We start from the raw sequence: 13,972 nt of genomic DNA, 5'->3' as shown, positions 1-13,972 counted from the left end.
ACGTTGTTAAATTTGTTTCCATACATGCGGTATACTAGCTAGTATACTTAAATACAATATTATAATGATTAAAACAAATCTATTTTTATGAATCATCAGATTATGCTTACCTTGTATTATTTTTATACTAACACGCAGTTTTTAGATTATTTGTGTAATTATCTCAAGCATGAAATAATTGGATATATATTTACAAAAAAAAAAAAAAATAAATACTAATTAGTATTAAGTTCACAATTACGTTGTGCCATTAATTTCATTATTCAAAAATCCATAATATTAGTGTTATTATATTGATATTGAAAAAGTGTAAAAATACTTTTACTATAAACATTCATGTAGTAGTTTTTATTATTTTAAATATAATTGATCACATTTAGGAAAGATTATTTATAGATGGTTTCTTCACCAGACAAATCTGTTTTTATAATTGCATAAGATTTATGCATGATGTGTTCATCACTTTTTAATTGACGATTAAAAAATAAACAATCACTTTGTGGCACATACTTGTCCACAGTTTTCATAACTGTTTCCGGAAAATCTCCAGCTACCATTCTAGTTTATAAGATAATAAAAATAATAATATAATATAATATAGGTAATAATAATTATATATATATATATATATATGTGTATACTTAATATTTTGAATATAATAAATATTTCAATGCAATGTAAAATTAATATTATAGTTTTATCTTACTGTATTATGTCTTCTGGGAAACAACAATTTACCGCCTTGATTACTTGAAATAATTCTGATTGTATTTCTGGTTTAATATTTTGAATCATTTTCAAGTATCCATTAGTAATAAAACTTCGTCGAGCTTGAGAATTTTTAGGCAATATCTATAAAACATTCAACAGTAATAATTAAATTTGACTACAAATTCATATTATTAAAAATAATAAGGCAATTTTAATTGTATGTGTACTTATTTATTGATTTAGACTTATACCTATTTTAATATTATAAAAGGGTGCCTGAATATATTACATTATTATACAAATAAAATTTTATCAACATTTTCAAATTAGATACTAAATTAGTAATTACTTATCACTACGTAATTATACTTAAACAGTAAGAAAAAGATTTATTTAACGTAAGAAACGTGTTATGAGTAAATCGTAAATTTCATCAGTCTATATAACGTTAAATCATAACGTTTCATGTAAAACATATAAAGTTAACTAAGAAATACTTTGCTTATTTTATCAAGTATGATTATCATTATTTCGATAGGGATCGACGGTGTCAACAAGTTTTCTAGAACATTAAAGTCATCACAATTGTTCAATATTTGTTCTAGAGCAACTATACATTTGTGTCGGCTCTCGTTTTCCAAATTTGAATCCATGTATACCTGAATACAAAATGAATATTATTTACCAATATTGTGATAAATTATTGTTTTTAGTTTTTACCTTACATTCATAATATTAGTAATAGCGTCACAAGAGCAAATATATCTCGCGTGCTCAGCACTGTGTTGGCCTATCATGCCTAATGTCCAAACAGTACCAGCTTTCGTTAACTTGTCCGTATCACTTTTTAAAATAGTAGTCAAATGCATCAATACCTTATATATATATGTATATATATAAAGTTAATAGATTACTTCTATTATGTATAATTAAACCAATTAAAAAATGCATTTAAACCTGAGACTGAATTATGGCTAATGCAAGTTTTGGTGACATTGCTGCAATATATCCCAAAGCAAGTACAGCGGGAATAGGAGACAATTCTTGACTACACGAAATAACATTTAACAGCTTATCTATTCCGCCACTATTAACAACCATTTGAGCAATCTATAAAAACAAAAATTTATAACTAATCAATAATATATATGATTAAATAATAATAATATGGTAGTAGCCAAAACGGTGTTTTATGAAACTTGTATGCATTTAATTGCTGGTAGGTATACGATATAATTATTACTATATGATAAACACAAGTTATAATGCATTATAAAATACATCGTACAAATACATTATCCTTATATCATAATAATAATTAATATAGGAAGTCTATTTATTAAAATATGATATATTGATACAGTTTTAAAAATTAAATAGTAGCTACCTATGGTAATATTGTACCTGAACACTGTGTTGTACTACTTCGCGAATTACTTTGGCCGAATTACTACGTATCGATTCGTCTGGATGTGCCATCAAAAATAATATTTCTGGGAATAAATTTGACTCGATTGCATTTTCAGTTAAGTACAATGAATGCTTAACAATATTTTTTATCAATATCAATGCACTTTTCTAAAAAAAATAAACAACAATTTGAAAAAAAAATCAAAACATATTAATTATTATTACTGTAATGTAATTATGTTATTTTTGTTGTAAATCATGCATATATTCACAATTTGTGTAACAATTTTAAACAACATGATACATAATATATAGTATATACATAGGTATGAGTAAGGTAAACTTTAATCCAGTGGTCGGCAACCGGTGGCACGCGCATCTATTGTATACGGCCCGCTTTAAATTCTACGACAACGAAGTTTAATTGAATATTAAAAATTTTTATTTTTGTCTAGCCCGCGAACTCTTATTAATTTATGAATGTGGCCCGGGTGTCCAAAAAGGTTGTCGATCACTGCTTTAGTCCATACACAAACACACGTATGACCTTTAGAAAACTAATTTAGTTTCAAAGGCATTATAATAGTTCATAAGGTATACGACTTATTTTGGTATACCTTAAAGAGGAATAAATATTTATTGTTTAATATCATCTTTTTCTTTTTAAAATTATTACAATCATGAGAGTTCAATACTAGATTAATTCATATCAATATTTTCAAACATAATGCAATCTTTTTGAAATTTAAAAATCGATACTAATTTATAACTATTATGAAAACTATGAAATTAAAAGTTTTTAAAATAACATGATATACATTGTGAGGAATAGTCCAGTTTTAAAACGTTAAAAATCAATTAGACTAACGATATTTATTTAAATATGTTTAGATGATAAATCAAATGTAATGTATTTTGTACATATTTTTATAGTTAGTGTCACAATATTTAATTCCTCTATAGAATATTATTTTGAACACTAAGTCAAAGTAATGTAGTTGCATGTCTTAAGAACAATCAATCATGATAATTATAATTAAAAAAAAAATTAGTATATGAAATAAAATTATAAAATTGGAAAATATACCTGAACTTTTTTATCTACAAAGTTAGGCGTTAAAAAAATTATCACATGAGGTAGAGTTGATATATCCACAATTTTTATAGCCAAATCTTCGTTATTTTTGGCCATTTCGTTTAATGCAGATAAAGCATATAATTTCAAGCTTTGTTGTTGTTCTTTTAAACATAGAACAATTTGAGGTAATACGCCTAAAAATACAAAACACGTATCTTATTTCAGTATTAAAAATATGTTTTTTTGTGGGCGTTCGACATGAATATGGTCATCCATAAAATATTATACAAACATGTATATTGATTAACTGTTAATTTATAAATGTTATCTGATTGTTTCAGTAAATAGAAACTTTTTTTTTTTTTTTGTTAAATTATCCAATTTTATCAAAATTAGTACTTTAAATATCTATAAAAATATCAATTATATCATAATTTATAACTACAAACATTTAAAATGATTGTAAAAATATTAAATATTTTTGTTCTTTTTTATACATTACATATAATAATAAATTTAATGCTTCTTCAATAATCATGAAAATGTATTTTATTCATAAGATTTTCTAACAAATTTATAAAAATATTAAAAATATATTTCTTAGAGACACTATGAGTTCTAAATTTTATGAAATTGGATATTTCATGAAACGTTTTTAGTTATTAGGTTTTAGTAATGTAATTAAAAAAGTATTAGTGGAAGGACTCAGTACTTTTTTTTATTACACTTATTATTGTTTTCTAAATAATGAAGTTTCCAAAATATGAATAGAAGAATTCATAAAACAAACCAATTTGTACCATTACGCATTTACGCCATTGTTACGCGCGGTATTGACTTTTAATTGAATAACAATGATATATAATAAAATATATGCTATAATAATTAATAATATTATATCTAAATAGTACATAGGATGTTTATGTTTTTGAAAATATTAGTTCAAACTACCGTCTTACTAATAAGAAAATAAATTATAAATATTAAAATATCTTAGAAATAGAAGCTGCAGGTTTTGTGTCAATACGTTCATCAATTTCGTTTTTTGTTTATTGATTAATGATTGAATTCAAATTTAACACAGCCGACACAGTAATCTATTCAATAACGAGATAAACTCAATAGTGTTATACAACGTAATGTATATCATACATTTAAAATTATTGTTTTGATTAATTCTCAAAAATTTTTTTATTTTTTTCATGTCAAAATTTAAAACATTCTTTTATTCAAAAATCTGATTAAACCTATTTTTATCATGTACTATTATTATTACAGAACAATGAATTAAATATAAACTATAATAATGTTAATATTTATGAAAATAATTTGGCTCATATTTTAATAAATACCAGAGTTTACGATTAGTTGTGATAGTTTCACGTCTAGGCGGGTAATGCAGGTAATTGCTTGCATAGCAGCTTCTCTGACCAATGAATCAAAGTCCTTCATGCATATCAAAATAGCGTCTATTCCTCCACATTCTTTGATTACGATTTCAGTATTTTCCGATGAATATTTAGAAAGATTTTTAACAAGGTTCATGCAATTTTTTTTATAATATTTCTATAATAAAAAAAATATATCAGATGGCAATATAATAATAATTATTATTTAACCTATATTTCATAAAATTTTTAAAAATAATTGACGAATATTATTATCAATAATAATGTATAAAAAAAATACTTACATTTATATTTTATGGCATTATAAAAATATATTGGTTTTATACCTTAATGTTAAAGTTTTGAACTTTTTACCTATAATTAATAATTGTAACACCTAGTATTTATTTTGTAAATAAATCAAAGTTAAAAGTAAGCCGAATTTTTCTCAGGGTATATTAAGCATCATAGCTAGTGGTAAAAATAGTAAAATGCCGTTTTTTTGTTTTTAAATAAAATTAATTTCTACGCAATTATATAATGATCAAAACATTTTTGTTATGGTTATTATGTTAAGTTGGATTAAGTTATATTATGCTGAGTAATGCATTTTAAGTAAGATTATTTAAAAAACTATTTACGTCTCTGAAAAAATTGTTTTTTCTTAATTCAACGTATTTTTTTATACTTGTAGCAATAATTTTTTTTTTATTTTCTTATGAAAACATGTATTTTTTAATTTTAACATTTTTTAGAGTACTTTGGCGAATAAAAATTAAATTATGAATAGTTTACGAGTTATAAGTATTCAACGTTTATGAGTGGGTGTGGATGGTACCTCTGTACTCTACATTATATTATTCCAGTACATCATTCATCTAAACTTTAAATACTTATAAATTATAAGTTATAACTAATAAACTAATTGTTTGAAATTAAATTTGATTTAGATCAAAATACTCCATATTATAATCTACTGCTTAGGAATATGAAATTTAAAACAGGAAAAATAGGTAACCACTTTGTTATACATTATATAGTAGTATTAGAGTGTACACAGACGAGGTATTAAGTCACTGTAATGAATGTGTTAAATTTAAATTCAATAATAAATAATTATTGCATATTATTTTGTATTTTTTTTTTCAAATTTTTCATGTAAAAAGAAAAAAATTTCCAACTTATAATTTGCAAATTTTTGTTAAAATTCTAACTTAAACTCATATAAAAAAATATTATGATCATTTTAATGTTTTTTAATTGGTAAAAAATAAAAAAATATAAAAAATATAAGGAGTAACCTTGTAATAAATTTTCAAATTTGTTGACTAAGCAATACAATTATTTTTCTTGTTATTTTTCGTGTATAGAAACAAACACAAAAAACATTGTAAAATTTATTGATTCAAAAAATTAATAAGTAAAAATAATAAAATGATAAGAAATAATAAAAATAATTAACGACTTAAAATTATGTAAAAAAAATATTTTCAAAAACGATGGTTTTTTTAAAAATAATAACTGTCTTACGGTATCATCCCGTGTTATTACATTTTTGTACTTTAACGTGATTCACAAAAAATATCTAGGGAAACGTAATTTCAAACAGATATGTTTTTGCAGATAAGAAAGGGCCCGATCAAACTTCTTTTTTATTTTAAAATACAATCTCAAATAAATATGTAATACAAAAAAAAATATACATTCACTAATATTATATTATTATACTCTATAATTGTTATATTTATAAAATATAGTGGTATAGATGTATGTAATATTGTGTATAACTACATAAAATTTGACTTACATTTTCCTTCACAAGCTGTCCGAGTAACCGACTTAATAGATTTTTCGAACATACTATTTGTTTGGCGCACGGCTCGCTATTACCAGCCAATCTTACTAAACACAATACTGCGTTCATTCTAACAGTAGGATTTATGTTAGTCACTAATGGCAGAACTATCTTGACAACATGGCTTTCGTACAAACATTCGATGTACGCAGGCTTGGCAGCTAATTCTGCTATGTTCTGCACGAATGTCAACTGACTTTTTGCATAGTTATCAAAAGCTATATTTTAGTGAACGAAATACATTTTTAGGTAGTGTTAAGTTTATTTTTTTTTAGAATATCATGAAATAGGTTATTATATACTTTGTACGACGACTTTTGGAGATGGACTCATGGTATTGAAAATATTATTATTTATTATTTACTAGTAATATATTTAACTCTTTCAAATAACCTCGAGAAGAATTCTAAATATCTAATATACAATAGTTTACATGTTACTATAGAAACATATTATACCTATGTAATTATCTAAAATCATTTATAAATATCTATATTAAATTATAATAACAGGTGTAATGCTATTATTTATCACTTACCTACAGACTATACCACGATTTTATCAAAAAAGTATCTATAATTATAAATTATAATAATTTGATTTAACCATGGTCTATATTCTATGTTGATTTACGCAGGTACCTACCTAAAATGAAACGAGTGCCTGTAGACTGTGGTTCTTTTTTATCCAAATTTCTTAATTTATTTGTATTTGTACGAAATTAAAAAATCAAAACTTAATTTTAACTTGTTTTTCGATAATTTATAATTGTATTATATTACATTAATAAGTAAATAATAACTAATACTAGTACAAATGAAATATGAAACTATAGGCATATCGTGTAATAAATAGGATTCAATTTTACAATTTTAACCAAGCCTACATGCATATGATAGGTGTTAGTAGGTGGGTATTAGGTATATATGAGTTGTATTCATAAATATAACCTTTATAATAATGTGTATTTATTTTCCTTCAAAATGATGATGATTTTTTTTAAAAAAAATACAAAAAATTCGAGCACCATGTTATAATAAAAGCGTCGCACAAATCCACCGGAGCGCGGACATAAACGTGTGCATAATTCAATATTTATTAACAGATAACAACAAGGGTTTAGCTCTAAGAAAAAATCGAATAGTATCTGTATAGCAGCAGGTACCTAGTACCTATACAATAATATTATTTTATTATAATCTGTAGAAAAGAACATTTTTGCTATATTATTGCAGTATTGTTGAGGATTAGGTATACCTACGTATCAGTGTACGGCATTGAAATCTAACAAACCCGACGAACGTGAAGTTGTGATTTTTATTTTTTTCGAGTGGGTAGTCATCAATCGTTCATTCGAGCGGAAACACTCGTGTTTAGCACGATTAAAAAGTGAGTTAATCGACTTATCGACACGATTTTTTTTTCGTTGCTTTTCGCACAGTGCGACGGCGGCGGCGGCCGATCCCGTCCGAGCCGACGACGGCCTCGTTCGTTTTTACGACTCACGACCACTGAGACAACGTCAGCTGATCGCTATCACGTAACGACGTAATCGCGTGCGCGCGTGTGTGCGTGCGTCTGTGTATAACAACAGTAGTGTAACGCTAGAAAAGTCAAAGGTACGTCAGTGCGCGTTGTTGTTTTTGTTGTCGCTGTCGTCCTTGTCTCCGCTACCGTTAATATTATTGTTGTCGTTAACCCGTTTGTCGTCGTCGTCGTCGTAGTCGCTAGCGGTTTCGGTGGTTTCGCGACGACGTCGGTAGGCACCCGATCTCGCGTATGGCCGCCATACTTGTCTCGTCCAATGTCGACAACAACCACTGTTGACGTTGCTCTATTGCGTTGTCGTCGTCGTCGCCGCCGCCACCGCCGATGGATAGACCATCCGCGATTGTCCCGGCGGGACCGGCCGCGACTCCGTCTGCAGCCCCAGCCCCGGCAGGGTCGAGCAAGGGATGCGGCGTCCCGGGATGCCGAAAAACCAGCCAAAAGTGGTGTTGCGGCACCGAACAGTGTCCGATGTGCCATAGATTCCGCAAGTTGTTCCACTGCAAGACCTGTGTTGGGAATGGCGACTTTGGACACTCATCGGCCTTCGACAAGGGCAGGTCAGTTCAGTACTGTGCAAGGTTACAAGTGCACTGTAGCGGCACGATTCCACTGATATACTATTTATATTTTATGTTTTAAATAACAATATGTATAACTTAGTGATTATGTTACGATCAGAAGCCGAGTAGCCAAAATCCTTACTGGTCAAACAGATATTTCAGACCACTTAAGTTTACCCTTACCACCACCACTTTAACTAATTAAAAATATTATGTTTTTATCGGGATAAGTTTTAAAATGTGTATTTGATTATTGCAATTTTTTTCACAGTATTATTTACCATAATATAATTTTAACTAAAAAACTTTCTGTATTAGTATAACTTACAATCTTCTACGACCTTAATAATAAATAAATACACTTAATTGATTTTACCTACATAATATTTGCTCTATACAATGTATTTTAGTCATCTAGGTATTTCTTGAAATTCTCAACTTAAATAATGTATGATTCAATATAAATTTTATCAACTATGAAAATGTTTAAAATGTTTAAATTAGGTATCTATTTATAAAAAAAAAAATGATTCATTTAAATAGAAATGTATTTGGCCAAACATTTACTAAACCATATTTAAAGGATCATTAGGTACCTCAATATTGATTCATTAAATGCTAGTGATTATTTATACAACTCAGCATTAGTAAAATTTCTTCAAAATGAATAATATTATGCTAATATTAAATCTATGGTTTTATTTAAGTTACCATATATTCACTTGAAATGAGGTCTATTTTAACTTTACACTAGCTTTTTGCAATTTAGTATTGCAATTTACATATTGTTATTATTTGCATAATTTTGGTATTAAATTAAATACAAGGTACAATAGTGATTAAATAATTGAAAATATTATTTTTTAAACATTTAAAAATTGTATTAATATTTATCATCATTACATAAATATGTTTAAATATTGAATGTGTTAACCTATAATTTATTAAGCTAACTTTTATTTATTTTTTTAGGTTTTTCAAAAAACAAATGAAATATCAAAGTATTGTCTATAGTTCTAATTTGTTCAAAAATGATTGTGCTAATATGTTTTCAAAAAGACAGTGTACTACTTTGAAGGTATAAATATTTATTTACAATTACATTATTCAAAAAAATCTTTTAAAAGTGAAATGGTTCTATTAATATTTATTTTAATGTTTTAGAAAACAGAAACTTCAATATTACAAGAAAAAATTAGATTATTAAAACTTGCTATATCGGACAAAAACAAAACCTTAACAGATAGTAAGAAATATGACACTAACATAAATATTAATATAGTGAAGTCACGATTCTTTTAATGCAGGGAATTTTTTTTGAAGTTACTAATATTAAATTAAATTAAACAGTGTTCTATTATTTCAAATATATAACATAGATATTCACTTTCCTTGTTTAAAGTAACACTATATTTTTAAATTTATTTTAAAAGCTATTTAGTAATTTCAATAGAATAATTTAATTTCTGTATGCAATAGGTACTGTAATGCATGTCAATCTAAATCTTATTCTATTTAATTTTAATTAAATTATAAAAATAAATTAATTTTATACTATCTTAGTTTATATAACAATTTTAATTTTAAATCTTGGTTTATTGACTTCTGTAAATTAAAGTCTGCGTAATATAAAATGACTAATGAAATATAATATTTTACTTATAATTTTTCCTACTAATTAATTGAATTTATCTTAATTGTTCTGTTCTAGAAAAAAATCAACTAAAAAAAATTAAATTAGAAATAGATAATCAAAAATCAAGAGTTGATCGATATGGAAGACGTGTAGTGCGATTAGAAGATTTTACCAAAGGTCAATTATCAGTTTTAAATGATAAAAAAAATGAACTATTTGCTATTAGACCCAATTTAAAGAATGTAATTCAAACACGTGTTAATCAGCTTGTTACTCATATATTCTCATTGAATGAAGTACATCCAACTATTTTACAGTGAGTATAATATTTCATAATGCTTTAAATTGTATTTATAAAATATTAGATAACAAGCTATCAATTATATTTCTTAACATTAATATTGGTGATAAAAAATCAATATTATAAATATTATTGGTTATTGCCTAATATGTTATTATTAAGAGAATGTTGTATCCGTTGGTGTTGTCTCTGTCTTACATATGTACAATATAGAAAATCATTCAGCAGAACACATTTTATGTTGTTAACTTTAATATCAGAGTCAATTCACTTATTATCAAACTTAAAGATAAGAAAATTATCCAGGACATATTATAATATGTTTTTATTGATATTATTATTCTAAATTGAGTTATGAACATTTTAAAGTTGTCATATTTTATAAAGCTATAACTAACTTTAAAATGATAATATCAATAAAATCATATGACATATACTAGATAATATTCTTACCTTTAAGTTTGATAATAGGTAAATTGACTTTAATATTAAAGCTATCAACATAATATGTATTTTGCTGACGCAAATTGTGTATGATGTACAAAAGACAAAGACAAAACATATGAGTATAATACTAATAGCACTAGGAATGCACCTAAATTTATGCTTTGAACCAGCTAAAATGTAGGGGGGTAGATTATTAAAATAATTTATCCAGTGAAACGTATACTATTACTTATTAGTAAATAATATGTTATTATTTTATATTGATTGTTGATATGATTATAACATTGTATCATAATATTATTATATCAAATTAATAAAAAAAATTTTGGTAGTTTTTACTCTAAAATAGATACACTTTTGTAAAATAATAATTTTGAGTTAATTATTTTAAAATTGTATCAATGTATGACTAACAGCCAACCCCATTATTTTATGATTTAAAATAAATATATTGCCCCATATAATATAATATATTATGACAAATCATATCATACAAGTATAACTTCCTATACATAGACAGTAGACACTTGTCTAAAAATTATTGCCTACACCTGTCCTATTAGTTATACCTACATGTATTTTCTCAGTCTTACTTATGTTTAACACATCAGCTAAAAAATTCAATGGTATTAAAGTTAATTGTTCTCTTATGAAACTTTAGATTTTTATGTTACTTTAATTTATAATTTTGCAAGTCTGAATATTTAAAGTATTATTATTTAAAAATGTTGATAGTATACTGAACAATTTAAATATCTTCAAAAACCAATGAAAGAACACAGTAATATCCATACCTTAAGGTTTGCTAATAAGTCAATTCATTCAAATATTAAAGTTAACCACACAAGATTAGAACGGCTTTACATGTATTTTAGTATGTTATGCGTTGTTAGAAACACTTGTAGGTAAGATGTCTTCTTAAGCCCTTAAAACAACAGATTTATAAATGTATAAAACATCTTAAAAATACAATTTTAATCAAGTCTAGTACACAAATTGAGTTGTCAGGAAAAAAAACTATATTACCAAGTTATTCCTTTTGAGTGTTTTTGTTATATAAAAATATCGTAAAACCATCAATGATAATTTCTTTTTAATTGAATAAAGGCTCAAGTTGTTGCAACATTATTAGCTAATTGCTAATATTATTATACTTTAAAATACTTATTTTAGGATATATTACCATATTTTATCTTGAAAGTTTAAGTATTATTTTTAAAATACTTTGATTAAGTGTTTTTTAAATTTAAATAATTTTTACTTTATATTTTGTGATAGGAATGAAGAATTGGAAGCTACTAATAGTAATAATAGTTTAAGTCATGCATTAGCGGAAGCTTCAAAACTAACGTATGTATGCGGTCAATGGGTAGATACTTGTGAAGAATGGTCGAGGCAAACAGAACTTGGTTACCGCATCGTAGCACCCACTCTTCCAGCAAATGGAGACTACTCTGCATATAATGAATGGGGTTTATATTTAAAATAAATGTATCTAATATATTTAAGCAATAGTACAGTTTAATAACGCTCTTTTCATTTTTATTTGTTTTCCAGTTTCAGATAAGAATAGGGATTATGCATTTCATCAAACTTTTGTTGAACCAAATCCTGCGTGCACAATAAGTGCTGCTCTTACATATACCTCGCAGTTAGTAAAGCAACTTTCCTTTTTTATAGACGTTTTTTTACCTAGACGTCCAAATTTTAGGTACTGTAATCGGTAAACATACACTATATACCTTAGAATTGAGGTATATTACTTAATATTTATATATTTGTAGTGAATTTTGTGGTAATGAGCTGAATGAAACAAAATTTGCAAAATATGTTACCCACTTGAATGCTAACATACTTTACTTGTGCTTTTCACAAAATGTTGACCCTAAATTACTACATCCTGATCACACATTAAAAAATTTGCTGCAACTATTGGATACATCTGTTAGTGATCTAGGAAGGTAAAATTAAAATTTTTATTAATTATGAATACTAACTTTAAGCTATTAAATAACTTTAAAAAAATTAATTATGTTACATAATCTACATTTTTATAAATAATATTTACTCGAGTGAAATTCTGAATAAATATATCATTTGTTATAACGTATTTTTGTTTTAGGGTGGATCCACCAGATATTGATAGTAAACTATGCAATGCATTCGAAGAAAAGATAACTTTTCAATTGTTTTCATTTACTGGAGACTCGGACTCTGAAGAAGACAATTATTATGAATGGGAAGCTGTGAGTTTAAAATGACTGACAAATTAAATTTCAATTTTTTAAGTGTATAAATGTATTGTTTTTTAAGGTACCAAATGTGGAATACCCTGCAGATCATACTCAATTGTCATCACAGTCTGCAAGTAGTGTTGTTAGAGCAGGCCTTGTAGCTAGTACAGCAGCCAGTTTAGCCTCCATGTGGCGTGGTTGGACTAAATAATAAGTGATAAATTCTAATTGACAAACGTTTTCTTCTTTATTGTATTATCTAAAAATCCCACAAATTTGCACTTGCCTAAGATTATTTTTGTGCACATCACAAATTTCATCATCTGAAACAGTGCAAATTTAGATAGCAAATACAATCTATTTGTTTAGATATTATACTAAACCTCAGCTTTTTATTTTTTTAAATTTATGTTATATTAATTAGGAACAGAGTAAAATGTATTTTGTTGTTACCAAAATTGTATTATACCTATATTATTCATGTACTCATTGATTTCAAAATATTGTTTCATTTTTTAAATCAATTATAATATTATGTTTATATATTATTATAAAGTCATGAACTAGCTAAATCATTATAAAATGTTGAATTATGATAAGACCCCAAAACAAAATATTAATGACCAATAATCAGAATATAACATTAATAAATTTATGAAACTTTTTTTTATATTTCAATTAAAATTCACTGTAATTATATTTGTTACAAATTTCAAATTATTTTTCTAGGATATTACAATTTACAATCTTAAATAAAATATTTATTGTATACCAATTGACAATTAAATGAAGTTTTTAAAT

General features: G+C 25.7%; 2 protein-coding genes across 3 annotated transcripts; one reads left to right on the top strand and one right to left on the bottom strand.

Annotated features, from left to right (window-relative positions):
* Positions 1 to 386: 386 nt before the first annotated feature.
* Positions 387 to 6,775, bottom strand: LOC113558095 (sperm-associated antigen 6-like). The gene is made up of 10 exons (XM_026963610.1): positions 6,745 to 6,775; positions 6,395 to 6,660; positions 4,552 to 4,765; positions 3,209 to 3,393; positions 2,116 to 2,289; positions 1,669 to 1,821; positions 1,437 to 1,586; positions 1,209 to 1,370; positions 707 to 852; positions 387 to 558 (listed from the first exon to the last, which is right to left on the bottom strand). Exons 1-10 carry the CDS (start codon positions 6,773 to 6,775, stop codon positions 387 to 389), a joined length of 1,653 nt encoding a protein of 550 aa, XP_026819411.1.
* A 1,228-nt stretch (positions 6,776 to 8,003) lies between these two features.
* On the top strand, positions 8,004 to 13,651 carry LOC113556734 (beclin 1-associated autophagy-related key regulator). 2 transcript variants are annotated; one of them, XM_026961859.2, is made up of 9 exons: positions 8,004 to 8,550; positions 9,526 to 9,631; positions 9,718 to 9,799; positions 10,265 to 10,505; positions 12,216 to 12,409; positions 12,495 to 12,660; positions 12,722 to 12,898; positions 13,060 to 13,183; positions 13,251 to 13,651. In XM_026961859.2, the coding sequence occupies exons 1-9, from the start codon at positions 8,315 to 8,317 to the stop codon at positions 13,380 to 13,382; spliced, it is 1,458 nt and encodes a 485-aa protein (XP_026817660.1). In that variant the 5' UTR covers positions 8,004 to 8,314; the 3' UTR covers positions 13,383 to 13,651. The 2 variants fall into 2 exon arrangements, with proteins under 2 accessions (XP_026817660.1, XP_026817661.1); XM_026961860.1 differs by having other exon boundaries at positions 8,315 to 8,550; positions 12,495 to 12,648.
* Positions 13,652 to 13,972: the final 321 nt, after the last annotated feature.

This window comes from Rhopalosiphum maidis, chromosome 3 (genome assembly GCF_003676215.2).
Source record: "Rhopalosiphum maidis isolate BTI-1 chromosome 3, ASM367621v3, whole genome shotgun sequence".
NCBI classification, from domain to species: Eukaryota; Metazoa; Arthropoda; class Insecta; order Hemiptera; family Aphididae; genus Rhopalosiphum; species Rhopalosiphum maidis.
This window is presented reverse-complemented; position numbering and strand designations above follow the sequence as displayed.